Source organism: Cervus elaphus, chromosome 9 (assembly GCF_910594005.1).
Source record: "Cervus elaphus chromosome 9, mCerEla1.1, whole genome shotgun sequence".
In the NCBI taxonomy this organism is placed as follows: domain Eukaryota; kingdom Metazoa; phylum Chordata; class Mammalia; order Artiodactyla; family Cervidae; genus Cervus; species Cervus elaphus.
This window is the reverse complement of record NC_057823.1, coordinates 11,489,388-11,514,724: the sequence shown is the minus strand read 5'-3', so window position 1 is coordinate 11,514,724 and position 25,337 is coordinate 11,489,388. Positions and strand designations below refer to the sequence as shown.

Below are 25,337 nucleotides of genomic sequence, written 5' to 3'. Positions count from 1 at the left end.
GTGAATGCCAGTGATTTCCTCACTTTAAAATGGTTCATTTAAAAAAAAAATAAAAATAAAAAATAAAATGGTTCATTTTATATCATGTGGATTTCACCTCAATTAAAAGATGAAGAGGGAAGTAAGACAGGGGGAAGGAGGCAGCTTATAGAGAAAGTTTCTCTCGTGGGCAGCTGGAGTCCTGCTGAAGAACCTTAGTAACACGTGTAGAACCACATATCTGTCATTGAACCAGAAAGAAAGAGCTGGAGCTCATCAGTCACTGGTTGAGACTCATCAGCAAAGCTCATCAGTCATTGGTTGAGACTCATCAGCAAAGCTCATCAGTCATTGGCTGAGAGCTCCGTCAGAAGGGAGGATGGAAGGGAGTTTGTTTTAATTTTCTAACACTCTGGCCAGCTGGGCACTGGCGGAGAAGTCAGGAAGGATGCTCTGCAAAGTCAAGGCTGAGGGCATATGGAGGGGCCAGCTGGGTGGAGCGCCTCCTCCTTGGGGGAGGAAGCGTCCTTGGCGCCTGGGATTTACATGTATTAATGTGCCAGGCATGTCATGCTTGGCTTCACAGGTCATCGTGTGTACGGCACACCCACGGCCGGAGGGTGGTTCCCACCTTCACTGACCCCCATCCTATGTGTCTCCCCCCCAGGATGCTGCCCATCACAGAGCAACTGCTGCACCTCCTGGGGTTGGAGAAGACGGCGTTCCGTTTGTATGCTGTGTCCGGGCTCCTGCTCACCCTGCTCTTCTTCCTTTTCCATCTGCTGCTGAAGTTCCTGAGGCTCTGCTGGGGTTTCTATATCATCTGCCGCCGACTACGCTGCTTCCCCCAGCCACCCCGGCGCAACTGGCTGCTGGGCCATCTGGGCATGGTGGGTGTGGCTGGGCGGGTGGGCCGGGCGGGGCAGGGCAGGGACAGGTATTCAGTAAGGATGATGGCCCTCTGGCTTCCCTTATCCCCTCAAGAATCTGGTTGGAGCCATGAACAGACCCATTTTACAGGATCTGAGTGAGACCCAGGTTCAGAGAGGGCAAGCAGTTTACCCAAGGTCACACAGCTTTGACGAGGCAGCACTGACTCTAAAGTTCTCTCTATAATTCCCGGCTATTGCTATAGCAACAGGCACCAGTGCTTATGAAATCCGGGTGGGAGAGTGGGAGGTATCCTTGTAGATTTCATTGCTTCAACTGTCCGCCAGTGTGGTTTCACAAGCTCTCCCATTCTCTTTAATGCTGTGGTCCCAGGTGAGGATTTCAGCCCTTTTCTTTAATTTCTTTTCTTATTTCACATATATATTCTGAGTATTAGTTCCGGCACTTTATAAATATTAACTCATTCAGTCCTCTTGACAATCCTAGAAGGTAGGCCCAGCAACTATCTCCTTTTTTTTTTTTTTTTCCTTCTGGAGAATACTGAGACACAGAGAGGTTAAGTAGCTGGCCCTAGGCCACACAGCTCATAGCTGGCAGAGTCTGGGTTCACAGCCCTGCTGTCTGGTCCCAGCACTCCTGATCTTAGCTCTCTACCTTTGCACCTCGGGCTTCTGGATGAGAAAGGCTGGACTTTTCTAAATGGGCTTCAGAGGTTGTAAGAGAGAAATCCAGACTCCCGAGGGTGCCAAGACTGTGGGGGCCCCAGAGCCCAGCCCCTATTTCCCTGCTGGACTCACCTGGTTCCCCTTCCAGCCCTAAATGAAGCAGAGACAGTTGTGGAGATCTTCCCAGTTAATGTCTTATGCTGAACTTGGAGGGCTTTGGGGAGGCAGTTTGGGGCAGTGGTCATCAGCGTGGACTTGCTGGTCTGGACCATGAGCTGCCTGTGTGACCTTGAGAATCTTCTTCACCTCCCCGTACTCCATCTGCGTTGTGGGAATAGGATCGTTCCTGATAGCCTCGTGAGAGTGTTCCAATGGTTCTTGAAGTCGTGTCTGTGGCATGCCTGGTGCTGGGCCTGTTACTCAGGGCTGGATGTCTGTGCTTCCCTCCTGGGTCCTGCACAGACTGGAAGGGGCGAATGATTCTAGATGTCTTTTAGATACTGCTTGGAGTGAGTGTCTCAGAAGAAGGAAGGCAGAAACACATGTCCATTCAATAGGGCAAAATGCATTCATTTTTCTTAGTTTTGGGAATTATCTTCCTGGAGCCAGACTCACCAAGTCTTGCCTGTTTGTGCCTGAATCATCTCCTTCTCTTCTGTTCTCCGAGCCCTGCTCAGGCCTCCTTTCTCATGGTCCACCCTCCTTCCTGGGCTCCTGCCTTCATTCTCATCCCTCTGGTTCATCCCTCATCCAGGCTCCAGAAAGATTCTGGAATCCCATCATGTTCCTTCCCTGCTAACACACCCTCCAAGGCTGTCCTGAGAAACTCCTAACTCCTCAGCTGGAGGTCAAGTCCCTTTAGACCCTAACCCTCACCCTCCTCACCTGTTCCACTGTCTCCATCTAGTTTCATAGAATGACTTCCTGCTCCATGAACAAGCTCTGACTTTCCACCTCCGTGGCCTTTGCTAAAACTGCCCTCTGCCCAGAATATCTTCTCCTGTCAGGTAAACTTCTACTCATTTGCCATGCCCCATATCCAGCCTTACTCCAGGAAGCCCTCTGGCATGATGGTGGTCCTGAAAGTGGTGGCCAGACCCTGCTGCCATGGGTGGTAGGCCAGAGCCAGCTCTGAAGTTCAACCTTGACCCCATGGGCCCATCCTGGGGCTGAGAGATCTGGATGATGCCATAGTCTCCCTTGGCTGTGGGCAGGCTCAGGGTTGAACTTGATCCAGACGGAGAGGCAGAAACCAGAGAAGAGTCATTCATTCATTCATTCTGCAATTGCTGGACCCTGCCATTCACCAGGCAGTGGGTTAGGTCTTTTGTATTTGAGCTCTCCGAGTTCTCATAGCTTATGAAATAGGCATGGACCTGCCCTATAATTTGGATTTGATCTCTGGGGCTCAAAGAGGTCAAGTAATTTGCCCAAGATCACACAGCTGCTGAGGATGGGTTTGAGCTCACATCCACCTGATGCTGAGCCTAAAGAGCTCTGCCCCATAGAGCATGTTGTTTAAGAGCAGGTGTTCTGGAGGGCCTGGGTTCAAATCCTGGCTTCACCACTGTGGCAGGTGACGCCACTGTCTGTTCACATCCTCTCGGCCCATTTTTGGCTGCAAGGGGCTGACTGGCCTGTGTTCCAGGGCTTTCTCTAGCAGCTGTAACCCACTCTGCCTGGGTGGATTGTTAGCTTGTGAATTAATGCCCCAGGATAGCCCTTGGTCAGTGACTATGGGACTAAGGGAGCTGGTATAAAAACACCCCTGCCCCCTCACCCTCAAATGGGTTGACCCTGAGATGGATGTCCCCCCAGAGATCCCCAGTGGGAATCAGTCCCAGTTGCCCATGGGGATAATTCCCTGGACGACTCTTTACTGGCTGCCTTTTCTGTCTTATCTCACTTCCCCTCTCCTCACCCATGTTTTGGGGGATTACACTCCCAAGTAAACTGCTTGCCCTAGAACTCTTATTTTGGTTTCTGCTTCTAGGGGAACCCAAACGAAGACAGTCCCTTACTCATCTGCAACTTAACACAAGTCATTTGACCCTACTGAGTAAAGTAAAATGGGGAAAATAGTAGCAACTACGTCATAGGGTTTTTGTGTGGGTTGAACATATGAATATATGAAAAGTGCCCATGGCAGTGCCCAACACTGCAAGCACGTGTATGTGTTAAAGAGAACAATACCAGTAATATTTTATTACAAACAGAAATACTCGATAAATGGCAATCATTATCATTATTGTGTTTACTGGTACTGGTTTTATTTCTTGAGCACCAGCCGTGTGTCAAGCCCTGTGCTAGGACTCTTTCATTTTGCTATTTCATAAATCATCTCAATTGTCCTCAGAAGGGGAGATGATTTCCACCCCACCCCCAGTTTTCAGATGAGGGAATGGAGGCTCATCGATGTGCAGCTGACTGCCTACAATCACACAGCGCTTCCTGGCTTCTTTTGAGGGCAGAGGAAGTGGTAGGAGGGAAGGGCCAGGGGAAACAGGGCTGGGTACCATCTCACTACCTTTCTCTACCACCACCTGCAGTATCTCCCAAATGAGAGAGGCCTCCAAGATGAGAAGAAGGTGTTGGACGACATGCACCACGTGGTCCTCGTGTGGCTAGGACCTGTCCTGCCACTAGTGGTTCTGGTGCACCCTGACTACATCAAGCCCCTGGTGGGTGCCTCAGGTAGGTGGGCTGGGCCTCTGATTGACGAGTAAACCCTCAACTCCCAGAGCCTACCTGGGTTTCTAGGCAGGTGGGCTATCTAGAGGAAAGGCCATTTGAGTAGGGCTTTGAAGTATGAATAGCAGTTTACCAGAGCCGACTCAGCAATACAGATAATGAGAACAGCAAGGGAAAAGAGGTGACAATGTCTAAAAGTCCCAGGAACTTTGACAGGATGTTCACTTCTCAAAGTCAGAGCAAAGATGTTCAGATAGGCGGTTGTTTGCCCAAGCTTTTGTTAAATGGTTGTTGCTTAATTTTAAGCCACGACACTCCCATCACTTGGGTTCTGACACTCCCACTGAGGCTATCCAAATCTTCAGCCTGTTCTGTTAACCTTGGCTGACTGGTGGAGAGGGAAAAGTAGAAAGCTTGCCTCTCCCTTCTGCATTCCACGTCTATCCCAGGGTGTATGATTCCCAAGTGTCCCTGGGGAGTTCTTGCTCAGCCTTCATCATGCAGCTTGAATGACCGCCTCCTCCTGGAAGCCTCTCTTGATTCCCCACACAGACCATAGCTCTCTCCTCTGAACTCTCCCATTCTCACTCCTACCCATTTAGGGCTGACTTATCAGTGTCCAGCCTTGTATCTTCCTCGTAAGTGAGTCTCTAGGCCCTCAGGGTGGCCTCGCATGTACCCGGGCATCTCCAGAGGCAGGGGATGTTTGAGAGAGGAGGGATGGGGAATAAAGAGCTCTAGGAATTTTAGGACCTCTGGCTTCAGCTTCGGCCTCTGCAAACACACTTCTGGAGACTGCCTTCAAGGTGGCCCCCTGGAGCCATGAAGGCGAAAGGGGCTGTCATTCTTCTCTTCTCAGCTCTGCCCTTCTGCTGCCTCAGTGTTTACCACTGTTGCATGCGAAGGGAATGTGCTCAGTCGCTCAGTCGTGTCTGACTCTTTGCAACTCCATGGACTGTAGCCCACCAGGGTCCTCTGTCCATGGGGTTTCCCAGGCGAGAATACTGGAGTGGGTTGCCATTTCCTCTTCCAGGGGATCAAACCCACATCTCCTGCATTGGCAGGTGGGTTATTTACCCCTGTGCCACCTGAGAAGCCTCTTATAGGGGAATAACCATCCCCATAGAACAAAGAGGGAAACCCAGATCCTGGGCGGCGGTGACACTTCCAAGGGATGGACACCAGGTTGTGGAAAAGAGGTCTGGACCAGGACTTGGGTGGGTTGGGTTTGAATCCAGGCTGGAGCACATTCGTGCTGTGTGACCCAGTGATTTATTTAGCTTCTTAGGGCTTCAGCTTCTGATCTATTAGATGGGGCAGCTGTGAAGACTCACTGAGATAGTGTTGGATAGGTGCTAAATAAGGCTTTCTTCTCTTCTGACTTTAAAAATTTTTATTTTAATTGGAGGATAATTGCTGTACAATATTGTGTTGGTTTCTGCCATAGATCAACATGAATTTGCCTTTTAAATCTTTTTTTTTCCCCTTTCTTTCCCACTTCCCCTCCCTATCACCTCAGAGCTTCTGTTTTCTGAATGTCATCCTGCATGATTGTGAGACCCCCACCCTGCAAGTAGACCAAGAAGCAGAACCCCCATCATAAGCTTAGCACTTTATGGGACTTTCCCAGAGGTCCAGTGGTTAAGACTTCACCATTTGATGCAGGGGGTGTGGTTTCAATCCCTAGTCAGGGAACTCAGGTTCCACATGCAGTGGAGAGCAGCCAAAAATAAACAAAGGAAAAATTAAGCTTAGCATTTTACTGGATGATCAGGTCTCTTCCCTTCCTCTCCCTTCTCCCCTCTCAGGACTGGCAGGAAATCCATTGCCTCCCATACAGGAGGAGCCAGATGGGAGACTGCAGCTCAGGGAAGGTGGGGCTGTGAGTCAGAAGAAGCAGCCTGGAGTCAGGTCTCCTGGCCCCAGGGTGTCCGGGCCCCCCTGTGCCTGCCTATCTCATATTAGACAGGCCTGGCCCTAGGTCTCAGATTCCAATGTCTAGGGACCACTTCTGGGGTGGTGGTGGTGGAGCGGGACCACATCTGGGGGATTGGAGAGGGGCTTGCTCTTCTGGGCTTAAACCCGCACAGCTGATGGACTCTGGGAAAGGCATGGCTCCTCCTTGAAACTCTGTTTCTTTATCTTCCAAGAGATGTTTGTGACAGAGAGAGAAGGTAGGTAAAAATGCTTCCTAGAATGACAAAGCAGGATATATAGCCATATAATTGTAGGTTTGTTTTTATATACTCATTTTAAAAATTGAGCTGAAATCATATACTGGATAATTACTTATTTTAAAGTGGAAGGTATTTAGTGTGTTCATAGTTGTGCAACCATCTTCCCTCCCTAGTTTCAAAACCTTTTCATCACCCCATAAAACACTCCATAGCCATGAAGTTGTCATCTCTCATTCCTTTCTCTTTTTGACCACTTTCTGTCCCCATGGACTTTCTTTTCTGGATATATCATAAGGAAGGAGTCATACAACATGTGGTCTTTTGCAACTGACTTCTTTTATGCCGAATAATGTTTTTGAGGTGCAGCCACACTGTAGCAATGACCAGGACTTCATCCCTTTTTTAAGGCTGAGTAATATTTCATTTATGGGTATATGGGTATACCACATTTGTTTATCCATTCATCTGCTGATAAATATTTGGGTTGTTTCTGCCTTTTGACTGTTATGAATAAGAGCGCTGTGAACATGTGTGTACGAGTTTTGGACATATGTTTTCATTTCTCTTGGGCAGATACTTAGTTGTAGAATTGTGGGGTCATGTGGGGCTGCCCAAGTGGCTTAATGGAGAATCCATCTGCCAGTGCAGGAGACACAGGAGACATGAGTTTAATCCCTGGGTCAGGGAGATCCCCTGAAGAAGGAAGTGGCAACCCACTCCAGTCTTCTTGTCTGGAAATCCCACGGACAGAGGAGCCCGGGGGGTTACAGACCATGGGGTCACAAAGAGTCAGGCACAACTGAGCACACAGTTATGCCTATGGGAATTCTATGTTTAACTTTTCAGGGAGCCACCAAACTGTTTTCCATGGTTTCTATGTGTTCATTTTCCCCTATTAGGGTCCTCCTATGAGCTGGGGACTGAGATTTTTCATCTCACAAATTCTTGATACCACTGAACAATAATTATAGTCTCAGTAGTAACCCAGGTGGCTCAATGGTAAAGGATCCACCTGCCAATGCAGGAGACACAGGAGACGTGGGTTCAAACCCTGGATCAGGAAGACACCCTGAGGGAGAAAATGGCAACCCACTCTAGTATTCTTGCCTGGGAAATCTCATGGACAGAGGAGCCTGGTGGTCTATGTCCATGAAGTTACAAAGAGTCGGACATAACTGAGCAACTGAGCATACACACACAGTAAAAATAGCCATGCATGCTAAATTGCTTCAGTCATATCCAACTCTTTAAGACCCCATAGACTGTAGCCCATCAGGCTCCTCTGTCCATGGGATTTCCCAGGCAAGAATACTGGAGTGGGTTGCCATTTCCTTCTCCATGAAAAGTAGCCAACAGTTGGTTAATTCATTTATATGCAGAAATATTTAATGAGCACCTACTGATTGCCAGGAGCGCTAATTCATTGAGTTTTTGTAGGATTGCCATAAGGCAGGCAGGACTGATCTATTTTTTTGCCCAAGTTTACACAGCCAGTCAGTGGTAGGCCTGGGATTTGAACCTGGCCATCCCAGAGGCTGAAGTCTTAACCACAGTAACATGCAGCTTCCTACTGGGCACCTTGTGGGAGCTTTTCTTATATGACCTCCTCCAGGGTAGACATTACCATCTCCTTGAAAAAAGTGAGGGAAAAGTGATGGGAGAGGCAGACTGGACTCAGCCCCTCTGGCATCAACTGGTCAGGGTTGGATTTGGGGAAGGATCTGAGGATGGCAGAGCAAAGGTTCAGAGGGTAGAAGATCTGAAGAAGGTTTCCTGGAGGAGGCATCAGTGAAAGTGGGCTTTGAAGGATGTGTAGGAGTTTGCCTGATGAGAGGTCCCAGGTAGAGGGTCCCAAGTGCAGAAGTGTGAAAGTGTCAGGGAAACTCAGGTGACTTGGGGGTGTCTGGAGTGAAGATGATATGTGGGGAGAAGGAGGAAATGAGACAGGAGCTGGACTCAGAGCACCAGTGTACAAAGTGAAGGAACTTGTGTTTTATCCTGGGGGTGTTACGAAGCCATGGGAGGTGTTTGAGCAGGACAGCCATTATACAGGTTCATGTGTCAGAAAGAGCCCTAAAGGGCCTAGCCTGGAGTCCAGAGCCCAGAGAGGAGAGACTAGACGCCCACCTCCCCCTCCAAAGCTGCCTCTTCCCAGAAGTCTGCCTTGACTTCTAGCAGCCCTTTTTTGTGCCTCCCTCTGCTCTTGGCATACATTCTACCTGCTTGCTAATTACATGGCATGCCTCTGCTTCCCTTTTCTACCACACCCAGAGCTCCACCAGGCAGGGCGTGGAGCTGAGCCATCTCTGGGTCCTCAGCATCGCTCATCATGGGTTGGGCACAAAAGGGTGGTGGAAGAGGTGTGTTGAATGGGAGAATGAGTGGACAGGTGGTTGTGCATACAATTGACCAATTCCTAGGGAGTGTGTGTGTAGGTGGCTGAGTAATATCTCAGGTAAAAGTGACATCACTTGAGTTTCAGGTACTTCCTTCCTGCACCCTGCCCATTCTGTCCCAATTCTATTCAGCACATAGAAAGGGAATTCACTCACTCCATCCACCCATCCATCCACCCATCCTTCCACCCATCCATCCAGTGATCCATCCACCCATCCATCCACCCATCCATCCAATGATCCATCCATTCATCCATCCAACCATCCATCCAACCATTGGTAGTTTTCATTCATTCATTCTTTGATTGGCTAATTCATTCATACAATAAAAGTTTATTTAGCACCAATATACTAGTGATCAACAAGGTCCCTCCCCTCAAGGAACTTGTAACTGATAGATACAAACCAGAGTGACTGATGGGAGAGGGAATGGCATCCAAGTGGAGACAAGAAGAATGAGGAAAGAGTTTTTGAGGCAGAGAGGGTGCCTGGTGGAAAGACTCAGAACCAAGACAGAACACAGGTTTTCAAGAAGCTGACAAAAGTTCTGTGATGTTAGCAAGTGGAGTGTGTGTGGGGCAAGGGATGGTTGAGGTGGAGGGCAGAGGTATTCTGAGACTGGTGTGGACTGGGATAGGTCATTCAGAGCTTTGAAAATGGGCTGAGCAGCTGTGTTTGAGACTGATGGGTGTGTGGGCAGGAAGGAACATGGTCAGATCTAGAGTCAGATAAGATCCCCCTGAATCTAGGGTGCAGGACAGACTGGACAGGGAGAGGCTGGAATATAATTCAGATGGGCTGAGTTGGCAGAAAAGAAGGGGTGAATTAGGGGAAGAATCAGGTGAAGAAAGCCATTCTGGAGAGAGTGCACAGTCTGGGCTAAGGTTTGGAAGTGAGGGTCAGCATGTGAGGTTATTTGGCATTTGCTGAAGAATGAGAGGGAGAGGAATATGGTAGCCAGATGGGGCTGGGCCTTCAGTGCTAGCCTGAGCTTGAAATGTTTTACAAGGGCAATAGGGAGCCATGGGAGGTGTTTGAGCAGGGGGGGGGCAGTGCTCATGTTCAGATCAGGGTGTTACAAGAATCTCCCTGGGGCTGGTGTGGAGGGTTGGCCTGGAGGGGTGAGGTGGGAGGTGAGAGCCCAGAGTGGAGGCCCAAGCAGGTCATAAGCAGAGGTCAAGGGTCAGAACCTTGTTCTGAGGCGTCGTCACCTCTTTTCTCCCCACAGCTGCTGTTGCCCCCAAGGATGACCTTTTCTATGGCTTCCTGAGACCTTGGCTGGGTGAGCGCGGGACTGGGTAGGCTGGAGCTGGGGCTTCCGGGAAGAGGGGGCGGGGCCTGAGGTTTCCCGGGGAGGTCCTTAGCCTCAATCTCCTGGGCATAGGGGATGGGTTGCTGATCAGCCGAGGTGAGAAGTGGAGCCGGCACCGCCGCCTGCTGACACCTGCCTTCCACTTCGACATCCTGAAGCCTTACATGAAGATCTTCAACCAGTGCACGGATACCATGCATGTGAGTCCCGAGGTTTCCTGGGAAGAGGATGTCTGGAAGTGGGGCTGGTCCGGACTCCAGCTCGTGGATAAGTCATGAGACGTCAGGAAGCCTTACTTCCTTTTTTTTAAAACAAAACAAAACAAAACAAAACAAAACTATTTCCTTATTTTTGGCTGTGTTGGGTCTTCATTGCTGCTTCATTGGGCTTTTCTCTGGGTGTGGAGAGCAGGGGCTACTCTCTAGTTGCAGTGCGTGGGCTCCTCATTGGGGGGGCTTCTCTTGTTTCTGAGGACAGGCTCTGTGGGCTTCAGTGATCGTGGCACATGGGCTCAGTTGTTGCGTGTCTGGGCCTCTAGAGCACAGGCTCAGTAGTTGTGGTGCACAGGCTTAGCTTCTCTGAGGCATGTGGGATCTTCCTGGACCAGAGATTGAACCCACATCTCCTGCATCGGCAGGTGGATTCTTTACCACTGAGCCACCAGGGAAGCCCTCACTTCCTGTACTTATGAAGTGGGCTTGTGGTGAGCTTGCAACTGGGTTATTATCAGCCGGGCTGAAAGGCTGTGGTCTCCATGATCATTTGTCATGTGTCTTTGTCTTCCAGGCTAAATGGCGGCGCCTGGCAGAGGGCTCGGAGGTCTCCCTTGACATGTTTGAACATGTCAGCCTCATGACCCTGGACAGTCTTCAGAAATGTGTCTTCAGCTACAATAGCAACTGCCAGGAGTGAGTATGGCCTCCCTAGGGAGCAGAGAGCCAGCTGCTTCAGGGGCAAGGTGACGAGAGGAGAAAGAAAACTCTTAGCTTTTAGGCATTCCTAGGCTGTTGGTGCTCTGCCAACGACAGGCTGTGTGGTTCTGGGAAACTGACATCACCTCTCTGAGCCTGCTTCCTTATCCCCAAAACGCACATCTCCATCTGGTCCTCATAGTCATCGTAGGGGAACTAAATGAGATAATATGAGTCAATGGCTTGGCACACAGTAGATGCTCAGTGAGTGCTAAGTTTCATTCATTCTTCCATGAAAAGTATGCAGTCTTTGGAAAGAGTCCCTCCCCACACTTTCTGAGCCTCAGTTTTCTGTTTGTAAAATAAGAATGACAGTCCCTGACCTGAGAGATGCTTAAAGGTTAAAATGATGTAGCACTGCCCTGGCACCCAGTAGATGATGAGTGGATTATTTGTTGAGTGAATAAGTAAAATGACTATTGCCCTGGTTCATTCATTCATTCACCAAATGTTTGTTGTGCCCCCTACTATGTGCCTGGCACTATGCTAGCTATGGGGGATATGGTGATGAGCACTGACTCTCAGTTCCTTGGAGCTTCTAGTCCAAGTGGGGATATAAGGAATAAGGGACATAACGACTGTCAAGTTTATAGCACATAGTAGGTCCTCAACAACAAGCTGCTGACTCTGTTACTCTGGGCCTTGTAGTGGTATTGTTTCAGTTAGGTAAGGTGGAGATGGCCTTCATAATTAATTCATTACTTGATCCAAAAAATATATATTGAGTGCCTGCTATGTCCCAGCTCTAGAGCAGAACACAGTGGTCAACAACACAGACAAGGAACTTACATTTTAGTGGGAAGAGGGGCAGTAACCATGAACAAATAAACAAGAAAACGGCAGTTGGTGATAAATGCATGAAAACAACAAGCACACTTAAGAACTGAGGACAGCTCTTGGCAGCTCTGCCCTTTGCAATTTAGTTTTTCTTTTTTTCAAAATAACAACTCTACCGAGATGTAGTTGATAGACCATACAATTTACCCATTTAAATTATACAACCAATGGCTTTTAGTCTACTCACAGAATTGTGCACCCTTCACCGTAATTGATTTTAGAATATTTTCACTGAGAAGAAACCCTGTATCATTGTATTATTCTTTCATCCCCCACTTCCCACCTGCCCTCCAGACCATAGGCAATTACTAATCTTCCCTATGTCTCTGTAGATTTGTCTTTTATGGAAATTTCATGTATATTTCCATAAAATTCATGTAGACACATAATTTCATGTCTGGTTTCTTTCAGTAAATATATTGTTTCCAGATTCACCCATGTTGTAGTTGAATTATCAATAATTAATTTTAAAAATTGTTGAATAACATTCCATTTACCATATAATGTGGCTCAGCGGTAAAGAATCCATCTTCAGTGCAGGAAATACAGAAGATGTGGGTTCGATTCCTGGGTCAGGAAGATCCTCTGGAGAAGGAAATGGCAACCCACTCTAATATTCTTGCCTGGAAAATCCCAAGGACAGAGAAGCCTGGCGGGGTGTAGTCCATGGGGTTGCAAAGAGTCAGATACGACTGAGCAGTTAAATGGCAGTACAATATAATACCACGTTTTGCTTATCAAAGCATCTGTTGAAAGACATTAGGGTTATTTCCATTTTGGGGCTATTATGAACAATGCTGCTATAAATATTTGTGTACAAGTTTCTGTGTGAATATTTTAAATTCTCTTGGGTACATACCTAATCACAGAATTACTGGTCTTTATGATAATTCTTTGTTTAATCTTTTTTGGAACGGCCTAACTTTTCCCCAAAATTGGTTGCGGCATTTTACATTCCTACCAGCAGTATGTGCAGGCTCCAGTCTCTCTACACCCTCAGCAACACTTGTTATTATCTATCTTTTTAATTATTGCCATCTGAGTTGGGGTTAAGTGGTATTTCATTGTAGTTTTTATTTGCATTTTCCTAATGGATAATGTGTTGGAGAAGACTCTTGAGAGTCCCCTGGTCTGCAATGAGATCCAACCAGTCCATCCTAAAGGAGATCAGTCCTGGGTGTTCATTGGAAGGACTGATGCTGAGGCTGAAACTCCAATACTTTGGCCACCTCATGTGAAGAGCTGACTCATTCGAAAGGACCCTGATGCTGGGAAAGATTGAGGGCAGGAGGAGAAGGGGACGACAGAGGATGAGATGGTTGGATGGCATCACCGACTCGATGGACATGGGTTTGGGTGGACTCTGGGAGCTGGTGATGGACAGGGAGGCCTGGTGGGCTGTGGTTCATGGTGTCACAAAGAGCTGGACACAACTGAGCAAATGAACTGAACTGAACTGAATGGATGATGGTCAATTTTCCTAATGGTTAGATAGCATCACCAACTCAATGGACATGAATCTGAGCAAACTCCAGGAGACAGCGAAGCCTGGCGTGCTGCAGTCCACAGGGTCACAAAGAATCAGACACAACTTATCGCCTGAAAACAACAGTAATGGCTAATACTCTTAAGCATCTTTTCATGTGCTTATGGACCAGCTGTATGTCTTCTTTGGAGAAATGTCTTTTCATACTCCTTGCCCATTTTAAAGTTAGGTTATTTGTCTTTTATATTACTGAGTTTTTATTTATCTATTTGGCTGTGCTAGGTCTAAGTCGCAGCACACAGGATCTTTGGTCTTCATTGTGGCATGCAGAACCTTTCAGTCGTGACATGTGAACTCTTAGTCATGGCATGTGGGAGCCAGTTCCCAACCAGAAATCAAGCCTGAGCCTCCTGCAATGGGAGGGCAGAGTCTTAGCCATGGGACCACAGGGAAGTTCTTATTATTGACTTTTTAAGAGTGCTCTGCATATTTTAGATACAAGCTCCTCATCAGATACATGATTTGCAAACATTTTCTCCCACACTGTGGATTGTAGACATTTAATTTTAGTGATGCTTTATTTATATGGAAGTCCTCATTTCTCTTTGGGCCTGTTTTAAAATGTGCCTAGAATTTAGTTTTATTCAGGTTATGGTGAGGACTACAGATGAGGAAGCAATTGCCATTGAAAAGATAGTTTGCTACTTATCATTTCCAAGAAGGGGGTGGTGGTGTGCCACAAGACACAAGGCTAACCGGAGAAGCACCAGGAGGAAGCATGCAGAAACATTGTCAGGGGGCCTTCTATGGGAAGGAATGGGAAAGGCAGGGTATGCAGGCTTAGGACTGGGTAGTTTTTTTTTTTTTCTTCCAAGTTTTTTAAAAAGTTTGTTTATCGGTGAGATGAGTCTTTGATGTGGGCTCTTGGTTACTGCGTGTGGGCTTGCTTTAGTTGCCGTGAGCAGAAGCCACTCTCTTCTGAGTTGCAGCGGTGTGTGGGCTTCTCATTGAGGTGTGTTTTCTTGTTGCAGCTCACAGGCTCTAGACAGCAGGCTTCAGTAGTTGTGGCACAGGCCCTTAGTTGCCCTGAGGCATGTAGGATCCTGGGCCAGGGATCCAACCTGTGTCCCCTGCATTGGCAGGCAAATTCTTAACCACTGAACCACCAGGGAAGTCCTAGGGTTGGATAGTTTGAATAATTTAACCTGGCTCTGGGGCAGAGAGGTGCCCCAAGCTATCCAGTGCCTGGCCCTGGGATAATTAAGGTAGGGGTATAGTGGTTCAGCCCAATAATGTTTGGAGTATGGACTCTGGATTGGTTGGTTTGCAAAAGAAGGGCATGCTCCTAGGTGAGTCATTTGCTGCCTCTGAGGAACAGCTAGTCCTGGGAGGGGTGGTATCTGTCCAGTCAGTGAGGCTCCAGATGGAAGGACATCCAGAATACAAGGAAATGGACTTTCCTGGTGGTCCAGAGGTTAAGAGTCCACCTGCCAATGCAGGGGTTCAATCTCTGGTCTGGAAATTAAGAGCCCCACAGGCCTTGGAGCAACAAAGCCTCTGTGCTACAACTACTGAGCTGGTGGGCCTAGAGCCTGTTCTCTGCAACAAGGGAAGCCACCACAGTGAGAAGCCTGTGCACTTCAATGAAGAGTAGCTCCCTGCTTGTCACAATTAGACAAAGTCGGCATGCAGCACTTAAGACCTAGTGCAGGCAAACAAACAAACAAACAAGGAAATAAGAAAATAAAATTAATTCAGGGCTGCTCTTTGTCACCTGGGAGCTTCCCAGGTGACTCAGTGGTAAAGAACCCATCTGCCAATGCAGGAGACATGGGTTCGATCCCTGAGTTGGGAGGATCTCCCAGAGAAGGAAATGGCAACCCACTCCAGTACTCTTGCCTGGAGAATCCCAAGGACAGATGAGCCCATGGGGTCACAAAAAGCCGGACACAACTTAGCAACTGAGCAACAACTCCGTCACCTGCCCATTGAGAGAGGGAGCTTGTCTGAGGGCCGATGCTCAGGTCCCTTTTTCTCCCTGGTAGGAAGATGAGTGATTACATCTCGGCCATCATTGAGCTGAGTGCCCTGGTGGTCCGGCGCCAGTACCGCCTGCATCACTACCTCGATTTCATCTACTACCGCACGGCTGATGGGCGGCGCTTCCGGCAGGCCTGCGACATCGTGCACAGCTTCACCACAGAGGTCATCCAGGAGCGGCGGCGGGCGCTACGCCAGCAGGGGGCTGAGGCCTGGTTTCAGGCCAGGCAGGGCAAGACGTTGGACTTCATTGACGTGCTGCTCCTGGCCAAAGTGAGACGGGGACCCTGGAGGGTGGGCTCTTGCTTGGGACAGTTTCCTCTTGAGTTGCCACAACTGTGGGAAATCCAAACTAAGGTGGATCTCAGGTGGCGTTAGTGGTAAAACATCTGCCTGCAGTGCAGGAGATGCAAGAGACACAGGATCGATTCCTGAGTCAGGAAGATCCCCTGGAGAAGGAAATGGCAGCTCACTCCAGTATTCTTGCCTGGGACATCCCACGGACAGAGGAACCTGGTGGGCTACAGTCCATGGGGTCACAAAGAGTTGGGCGTGACCGAGTGCACACTCATACAGTGTGGATCTAGAATGTATGCAGATATAGGACACGTGAGACTGTATTCATTTGCTAGATCTGCAATGGGGTTTTCCAGGTGGTGCAGAGGTAAAGAATCTGCCTGCCAGTGCAGGAGACACAAGAGCTGCAGGTTTGATCCCTGGGTTAGAAAGATCCCTTGGAGAAAGGAATAGCTACTCTCTCCAGTATTCTTGCCTGGAAAATTCCATGGACAGAGGAGTGGTGGGCTACAGTCCATAGGGTTGCAAAGAGTCAGACATGACTGAGCAACTGAGCACAGATTTGCCATAAAAAAAGCACCATTGATACTGGGTGGTTTATTTATTTACTTATAGTATTTAAAGTGTTATTTTATTTATTTTTTTGGCTGATCTTTGTTGCTGTGTGCAGGCTTTCTCTAGCTGTGGTGAGTAGGGGCTACTCTACATTGCCACGCACAGGCTTCTCCTTGTGGTGGCTTCTCTTGCCTCAGAGCACAGGCTCTAAGTGGGAGGGCTTCAGTAGTTGCTGCCTGTGGGCTCAGTAGTTTTAGCACACAGGCTTAGCTGATCCAGAGCATGTGGGATCTTCCAGGAACAGGGATTGAATTGTCCCCTAACTGGCAGGTAGATGCATATCCAATGGACCACCAGGGAAGTCCCAACACTGGGAGGTTAAATGGCAGAAGTCAGCCTTCTCAGTCTGGAGGTTAGAACTCTGAGATCACAGTCATGGCAGGGTTGGTTTCTTCTGAGGCCTGTCTCCTTGGCTTGTAGTTGGCTGTCTTCACCTGTGTCTTCACATGGTCTCTCCTCTGTATGTGTCTGTCCTCAGCTCTTCTTATAAGGACACCAGTCACACTGGATTAAGGCCCACACTGATGACCTCATTGTAACTTAATTACCTCTGCAAAAGCCTTATCTCCAGATAAGGTTACATTTTGCAGTTAGGATTTTAACTCATGGGTTCTGGAGTGGGGGTGGGGAGGGACACAATTCAGCCCATGGCACTAAGACAGACCTTGGAGAAATGGGACACTTGCAGAGATAGGTGGTCACCTGTTTGTGATGCTTCTGTGGAGTTTCTGGGCAGCACCTGGCTTTTGGATTCAGACGGTCCTGGATGCTAGTTCTAGCTCTACCACTTCATGGATATTTGACCTTAGTCTTCCCTCTGAGCCTCAGTTTCCTCATTTACAACATGACGATCATAAGATCTGATTGTGAGATTTTGTCAGGCCTCCGGCAGGATGCTTGGTGATGAGAACTGCCGAGGAAATGCAAACTTCCTTCTTCCTCTCACTTTTGGCTCTCTTTCCCTCTTTCTTGGACAAGTTGCATATCTCTGTCTGCTTGGGCTTCCCTGATGGTCAGATGGTAAGGAATCCGCCTGCAATGCAGAAGACCTGGGTTCGATCCCTGGGTCAGGAAGATACCCTGGAGAAGGGAATGGCAACCCACTCCAGTATTTTTGCTTGGAGAATTCCATGGACAGAGGAGCCTGGCAGACTACAGTCCATGGGGTGGCAAAGAGTCAAGACATGACTGAGTGGCTAACACACACACACCTGCCTGGAATCCTTTCCCTTGCAGCTTGACTTAAGAGAAAGAGGTGGGTGTCTTTAAAAAAAATATTCATTTATTTACTTATTTATTTATTTGGCTGCGCTGGGTCTTAGTTGCAGCATGTGAGATCTCTTTAAACATTTTATTTATTGATTTTTGGCTGTGCTGCGTCTTTGTTGCTGCTCAGGGTTTCTCGAGTTGCAGCAGCTGGGGGTTCCTCTTTGTTTTGGTGTGTAGGCTTCTCATTGCGGTGGCATCTCTTGTTGCAGAGCATGGGCTCTAGGCATGTGGGCTCAGTAGCTGTGGTACATGGGCTGAGTTGCTCCCCGGCATGTGGGATCTTCTGGGACCAGGGATTGAGTCCGTGACACCTGCATTGGCAGGCATATTCTTAACCACTGGGCCACCAAGGAAGTCCTGAAGTGGGTGTCTTAACTTTGGAAGAACTCCTAGGTTGTGGCAGGTGAGACAAAATGAGCTGAGTAGTCTATTGCCCATTCCAGGATGAAGATGGAAAGGAACTCTCAGATGAGGACATCCGAGCTGAGGCAGACACCTTCATGTTTGAGGGTGAGGATGTGGGGTGAGGCTAGGGAAGGATGGGAAAGGGCCCCATTGTCTGAGGACAGCGTCTCTTACCTTCAGGCAGCCTCCATTTAGGCTCCTCATCTGCCTACAGGTCATGACACAACATCTAGTGGGCTATCCTGGGTACTGTTCAACTTGGCCAAGTATCCAGAGTACCAGGAGAAGTGCCGAGAAGAGATCCAGGAAGTCATGAAAGGCCGGGAGCTGGAGGAACTGGAGTGGTCAGTCTCGGGTCCTGGGGATGTTGGGGGCAGGTTGAGTTTAGAGCCTTGAGTATTAATCTCTCTACCACTTACTGTCTGTCTAACCTTAGACGAGTCACTTAAACTCCTTGAATTTAAGTTTCTTCAACTGTAAAGTGGGGATGACAGTAATGCATAGGCATTCTTCATAGTGCAGGAATTCTTAGTTGGGAGTGTCTTAGTCAGCAATGGTTGCAATAATGCTGTGTAACAAACAGTTCCCAAGCTCAGTGGTTTGCAGCAAGCATTTATTTGTTGTCTGCACATATTTTTTTGCTCTCATCTACATATTTCTCTTATTACTGCTGAGCTTCACTGAGTTGAATAAGTTTGTTTCCAAGCTGAGGTTTGAATTCAGATCTGTCCTGCAGGTCTCTTCATTCTCCCTGGACCAGCAGCCATACTGGACACGGTCCTCTCAAGGCATTGTAACATTCTATTAGCTAAAGCTTATCACTGGGCTGATCCCAACATGAGTGGGGTGGGACATATACTCCATCCATCCGAGCCAAAGGTACTCAGAATCGCATGGTAAAGGGCACGGTGCATAATTCCAATGTAGTGGGGAAGTGTAAGAATCAGGAATAATAATCTAGTTTACTTCAGATGTGTGTTGTGTGGAGCTGATTCTGGGTGATACAAAGAAAACACAGCATTATGCAGCATCAAACAACTAGAAAGCTCCTTTTGGTTCATTATCAGTCATTGGGATTGTGACCTCAGGGAGACACTTTCAGTTGATGCCATCTTACGCTGATGCCCTCTTACATTGATGCCATCCTACACCTTGCTAATCCTTGCTCATCTGCCTTGTTAAGGAAGGGAGAAGATGCCTCAGGCTCTGAGAATAGGCAGGAGGTGGTATCTAGCCAGAATTCAATACCTCTCTTCTGTTGTCCCAGTGGTGTTTATATTTATGGATCTCTTTATACCAGGGATGCCATTTGCCCTTTGTGGTAGCAGCATAAAATTTCTTTGAAAGATAGCCTGTTAGTGTAGAGAAAACAACCTAATCAGGAACAGTTATAATTAATCTAATGTTGGGCCCTGAAGTCCAAAGGAAAAAAATTAATATAGTAAAAGGAGATGATGTGCGGGTTTATAAATACTGAAGTTGATCCATTCAGGCTGGTAAATCGCAGCTACTCCAGGTCTCTATGTTTGTCCTGGCACATCCCTGGGGTGCCCCTGACCTCCACACAATTCATCAGTTAGAGAATTAATGCTGGGCTCAAAGACATCCAGCCAGCGCTGCTCTGATTGGTCAGGGGGCAGATATTTTATCTGTTGAGGATTAGAGGTGTGTGTAGGACATAACTGCAAATGCCTGAAGTTGGGTGAAGTCTGAAATCCTGGACTGGTTTTCTGCAGTTGCTCCTAATAGCCTATGCACATGTGTGTGTGTGTCTAGGGGAGGTGGTGACACCATGGCCAGGCCTCTAGTCACCCACTGTTCCGCATTCCCCAGGGATGACCTGACCCAACTGCCCTTCACCACTATGTGCATCAAGGAGAGCCTCCGCCAGTTCCCACCTGTGACCCTGATCTCCCGCCGCTGCACGGAGGACATCAAGCTCCCAGATGGACGCATCATCCCCAAAGGTGCCCCCTTTGTGCTCTCTGTTGCTGGCTTGCTCTGTTGCCTACAGGGGTCTGGCCATGCCTGCCCCAGGTGCATTATCCTTGTAGGCAATTTATAGCCTGTTGCTTCTGGGGGTGGTGAGGAGATCCAGTTGTGTGTGTATATTGGAGAGAGAGAGGTGGGTGGATCCAAGCAGAAAGGAAGGAGTAGGTATGATGGGGTGGGCCCTGTGAGAGTGTAGGTAGAGAAGGATTGGCTTCATTCTGTTGCCAGATATCCCCTGGAGACTAGGTCCTGTCCTGGGTGAGGCTGGGCATCCAGTGAAGCCTCATCCCCAGGTCCAAGCCTTGAGTACCACCCAGTCTAGGGAAGATGCAGCAGGGCACGGATGTTCCCAGTCACGTGGGGTGAGGGATGGGCTACAGGGAGGGACGGGGACTGGAGCAGCCCCAGATAAGGAGCGATGACTGTATCTGGCGTGGAATGCAGGGAGAGCTGCCTGGAAGAGGGAACATGAGAGGTGAGTCTTGGGAAATGAAAGAGAGAACATGTTTATGGAGCAGAGCCTCAGGGTACAGATAGTGAAAGAACTTGAATGCATGGTTGAGGTACTTGAACTTGATCCTCGGGGTAATAGGGAGCCATGGGAGGTATTTGAGCTATGGAGGAGCAATGTCAGATGTGTGAGTGAGAAAGATCTTGTGTGGCCAGGATGACAGCTAGGATGAAGGCTATGGGGACCTCTAATGGAGAAGCAAGGCAGTGGATGGTGAAGAAGTTTTTAAGGACGGATGGGCAGGAAAGGGTGGCAGATGGCTTGTGGGAATTGCATGGCTCTGGAGAGAGCTGGGGGAGGGGTAGGTCTCCAGAGGAGGTCCTGGTTTCCCTCATTTCCAATGACCCCACTCACCCTTCCCCTCCCCACAGGAATCATCTGCCTGGTTAGCATCTATGGGACCCACTATAACCCTGCAGTGTGGCCTGACTCCAAGGTGAGCTCCTGCCCCAACCCTCCCTTCTCTCATCTTCTTCCTCCTAAGACCTTGGTCAGCAAGGCCTCCCCTCTTCTCCTCCCCAAGGAGCCAGATGGTACGGCTAAGTGCAGGGCTTGAGTACTTCCCCTTGCCCCATTTATTCACCCATTCACTGTTAATTTATTATATCTACAAATTTTTTTTTTTTTTTTTTTACTTTTTGACTGCACTGTGTGGCATGTGGGCTTTTAGTTTTCTGATCAGGGATTGAGCCCACGCTCCCTGCAGTGGAAGCGTGGAGTCCTAACCACTGGACCGCCAGGGTTCAGTTCAGTTCAGTCACTCAGTTGTGTCTGACTCTTTGCGACCCCATGGGCTGCAGCACACCAGGCTTCCCTGTCCATCACCAGCTCCTGGAGCTTATTCAAACTCATGTCTATCAAACTGGTGATGCCATCCAACCATCTCATCCTCTGTCGTCCCCTTCTCCTCCTGCCTTCAATCTTTCTCAGCATTGGGGTCTTTTCTAATGAGTCAGCTCTTTGCATTAGGTGGCCAAAGTATTGGAGCTTTAGCATCGGTTCTTCCAATGAATATTCAGGATTGATTTCCTTTAGGATTGACTGGTTGGATCTCCTTGCAGTCCAAGGGACTCTCAAGAGTCTCCTCCAACACCACAGTTCAAAAGCATCAATTCTTCAGTGCTCAGCTTTCTTTATTGTCCAACTCTCACATCCATACATGACTACTGGAAAAACCATAGCTTTGACTAGACAGGCCTTAGTTGGCAAAGTAATGTCTCTGCTTTTTGATGTGCAGTCTAGGTTGGTCATAGCTTTTCTTCCAAGGAGCAAGCATCTTTTAATCTCAAGGCTACAGTCACCATCTGCAGTGATTTTGGAGTCCAAGATTGCCAGGGAAACCCCAACAAATCTTTATTGAGCATCTACTGTGTATGGGGCACTGAGGGCCCTCCGGGGCACTCTGTCTTTGCTCTCACAGAGCAGACAGTGAAGTGAGGAGGAAGAAAATAAGCAAATAAATAAGATCATTTTGAACTGTGATACATACACAAGGGAAACAAAAACTGACCTGGGTTGGGGGAGAGCAGTTTAGCTCACACAGTGAGGAAAGTCCATACCAAAGAAGAGATGGGTGAGCTAAAACTGAAAATGTTTACACTTTAAAGTGTGAGGAACAGGGAAAACTGTGTCCCATGTGGAGGAAACTGCCAGTGCAAAGGTCCTGTGGTGGAAATGGAAAGGAGGAGGGTGTGGCTGAACCTCTTGGTCCAGTTGGTCTGGCCCCCAGAGGGAGGGGGGCCACGCTGGGACGGCCAGAACCAGGCCCCCTTAACTTCCCCCCAATCTACTTCTGCCTAGGTGTACAATCCCTATCGCTTTGATCCAGACAACCCACAGCAGCGCTCCCCATTGGCTTATGTGCCCTTTTCTGCAGGACCCAGGTAACTTTTATTTCCCCCAATCCAAATGAAGTGTAGGAGGAACATCAAGGCCAGTGGAAGGTCAGGGATGTGCCTGTTAGGGGCAGAAACCATTGGGGGTGTCCTGTCCACCAACCTGGTACCCTTTTTGTGCCCTCAATACATCAGGAAGCCCCCAAATCAGACCCTTTTATATCATCCAGGGTATCAGATATCTACTCTATGCCAAGCCCTGAGTTCTGGGCTCATGTGCTCTTAATGGCTCTATGATGCCTTTGTCCGTGAGTTGAAGCTCCCAGTGTGTGTTAGTCGTTTAGTCATGTCCAACTCTCTGTGACCCCATGCACTGTAGCGCGCCAGGCTCCTCTATCCATGGGATTCTCCAGGCAAGAATACTGGAGCGGGTTGCTATGCCCTCCTCCAAGGGAACTTCCTAACCCAGGGATCGAACCCAGATCTCCAGCATTGCAGGCAGCTTATTTACTGTCTGAGCTACCCGGGAAACACTGAGGCTCCGAGGGGGAGGTCATTTCACCCCATCCCGGGGACCCCGCTCACACAGCGGCTGAGCCTGAGCCCCCTGTCCTCCTTCCACCAGGAACTGCATCGGACAGAGCTTCGCCATGGCTGAGATGCGCGTGGCCGTGGCGCTAACGCTGCTGCGCTTCCGCCTGAGCGTGGACCGAACGCGCAAGGTGCGGCGGAAGCCCGAGCTCATTCTGCGCACGGAAAACGGCATCTGGCTCAAGGTGGAGCCGCTGCCTCCGCGGGCCTGAAGGTCGGCGCACCTCTGCTGATCCCGGGGCCCAAGCCCCGTCCAGAGAGGCCTAGGTCCCGCCCCTGAGGGCCCAGGCCCCACCCCCAAGAGCCTGAGGGCATAGACCACGCCCCCCGGAAGTCAGGCTCAGCTACTGGAGGACCGGACTCCTCCCGTTAAGCAGCCTGATGGTGCAGGTCCACCCACTCAAGGCAAGGTTCTGCCTCTGAAGGGTCTGATCCCGCCCCTTGAGGTCGAGATCCCACCCCTTTGAGTGCCAGTTTCCGCCCTCTTGTTTGAGGGACCTGGATTGGCCACGTTTCCTTGGGCTCAGGCCCCGCCCCAGCATCTCTCGAAATCCGATGTTCAGGCCCCGCCTACTGAACCTTCCGAGGACCAAGGATAGATACCTTAGGCCTCTAGGCTACAAGCTCAGTCTACCTCAGACCTTGGCTGGCTTTTAAATTGAAGACTTGAAAACTGGAGCCTGAGAACAGAACCCTGAACTCGAACATCACCTTCTTGAGGCCCCCAGCTCACATGGATGAACTCCAGAGCCTGCATCCCAGGGCCCAGGAAGTTTGTTGTTGACTTGTAAACCCAGACTCTCCCTCTCAAGCCCAGGATGTTTGTTGTTGACTTGTAAGCCCAGACTCTCCCTCTCAAGCCCCTTCCTTCTTCCCTTGCTCAAAACCCCTTTGGCGAGTGTCCTGAATTTTGTAGAATATAAGCAAAGGATGCAGACAGCTCCCATCACCCACTCCCTTGCCAGATCAGATCCTTACACCTGGATTCCAGCAGGGAATTGAGGGGTCCTGGACAGCTGGGAAGTTGTGGGCTAGGAGGCTGGGAAGCCATTTGTCTTCGGACATAAACTTGGGCTTTTTGGGACAGTTTGTGCATTCGTTTATTTCAACATGTGCATGTGTGTAAGTTTCTTCAGTGGTGTCCGACTCTTTGCGACCCTATGGATTGTAGCCCGCCAGGCTCCTTTGTTCATGGGATTCTCCAGACAAGAATAACCGGAGTGGATTGCCATGCCCTCCTCCAGGGGATCTTCCCAATCCAGGGATCAAAACCCTTTTGTCCCCTGCATTGGCAGATGCGTTCTTTACCATTAGTGCCACCTGGGAAGCCCGTTATTTCAACATACTGCTTAGTAAGTGTCCAATGGCACTGGGCTGGTAGCACACCACCAGGCAAATCCCTGTTCTCAGGAGGATGGAGGACATGTGTTGGACAAATAATTCCATGGGTAACTGTATTTACAACCTGTGACAAGTGCTGCAAAAGAGAGGCTTTGGTGCTGGCCAAGCATAGCAGGGGATGGAGGGTGGCTCAAGGAGAGCTACTCTGATGCTGAAGCTGGAGTAGAAGTTGAATGTCGAGAGGGGAGTGAAGTGCATTCCAGGAAGCAAGAACAGCATCTGCAAATGTCCTGGGGTGGGAGAGTGTGGTGTGCTCATGGAACTCACAAAGGGAGTAGGGTGGCTGGATCTGGGGAGTGGGGCTGGAATGGAGGAAGGGTGGGCAGGGCCCAACAGTGCAGGGTCTTTGGGCCATGTCACAGTACAGGTTTTATGCAGAAGATGTGTGTGTATTTGTGCACGCGCGCTAAGTTGCTTCAGTTGTGTCTGACACTTTGGAACCCCATGGACTGGAGCCGACCAGACTCCCCTGTCCATGGGATTCTCCAAAATACTGGAGCGGGTTGCCATTTCCTACTCCAGGGGATCTTCCTGACCCGGGGATTGAACCCAAGTCTCTTGTGCCTCCTGCACTGGCAAGCAGATTCTTTACTACTGCACCACCTCCTGTAGAGGTGGGACGATGACAGTGACTACAATAATCATGTTAATTCATCGCATATTTTTTTGAGCATCTGCTGTGAGCCAGGGAGTGTTTGAGTCCTTGCATCACTGACATTTTGGTGGTGGTGGTAGTGGGGGAAACAGATGACAGTTGATAAACAAGCAAATAAATAAGTAAATTCACACAACCTTGGAGGTCACTGTATGGATTTTGAGTTTCACTGTGACAGAAATTGGGAGCCGTGGAGGGTTCTGAGCAAAAGAGGGACAAGGTTTGTCTTACAGGGACTTCCATGGTGGTCTAGTGGCTAAGACTGCTCCATGCTCCTAATGCAGGGACACAGGTTTGATCCCTGGTCAGGGAACTAGATAG

At 49.0% G+C, this 25,337-nt stretch overlaps 1 protein-coding gene across 1 annotated transcript in view; it reads left to right on the top strand.

Moving 5' to 3' along the window:
- LOC122699326 (cytochrome P450 4F22) overlaps positions 1-24,046 on the top strand; it is a 36,759-nt gene extending 12,713 nt beyond the window's left edge. Inside the window, exons 2-13 of the mRNA XM_043911141.1 lie at positions 647-869; positions 4,085-4,229; positions 10,028-10,081; positions 10,184-10,311; positions 10,898-11,019; positions 15,451-15,718; positions 18,070-18,136; positions 18,246-18,375; positions 19,865-19,998; positions 20,906-20,970; positions 22,335-22,417; positions 22,995-24,046. Coding sequence (XP_043767076.1) covers positions 648-869; positions 4,085-4,229; positions 10,028-10,081; positions 10,184-10,311; positions 10,898-11,019; positions 15,451-15,718; positions 18,070-18,136; positions 18,246-18,375; positions 19,865-19,998; positions 20,906-20,970; positions 22,335-22,417; positions 22,995-23,172 — 1,596 coding nt within the window. The 5' untranslated portion in view covers position 647 and the 3' untranslated portion in view covers positions 23,173-24,046. The remainder of the gene's footprint in view (positions 1-646; positions 870-4,084; positions 4,230-10,027; positions 10,082-10,183; positions 10,312-10,897; positions 11,020-15,450; positions 15,719-18,069; positions 18,137-18,245; positions 18,376-19,864; positions 19,999-20,905; positions 20,971-22,334; positions 22,418-22,994) is intronic.
- Positions 24,047-25,337: the final 1,291 nt, after the last annotated feature.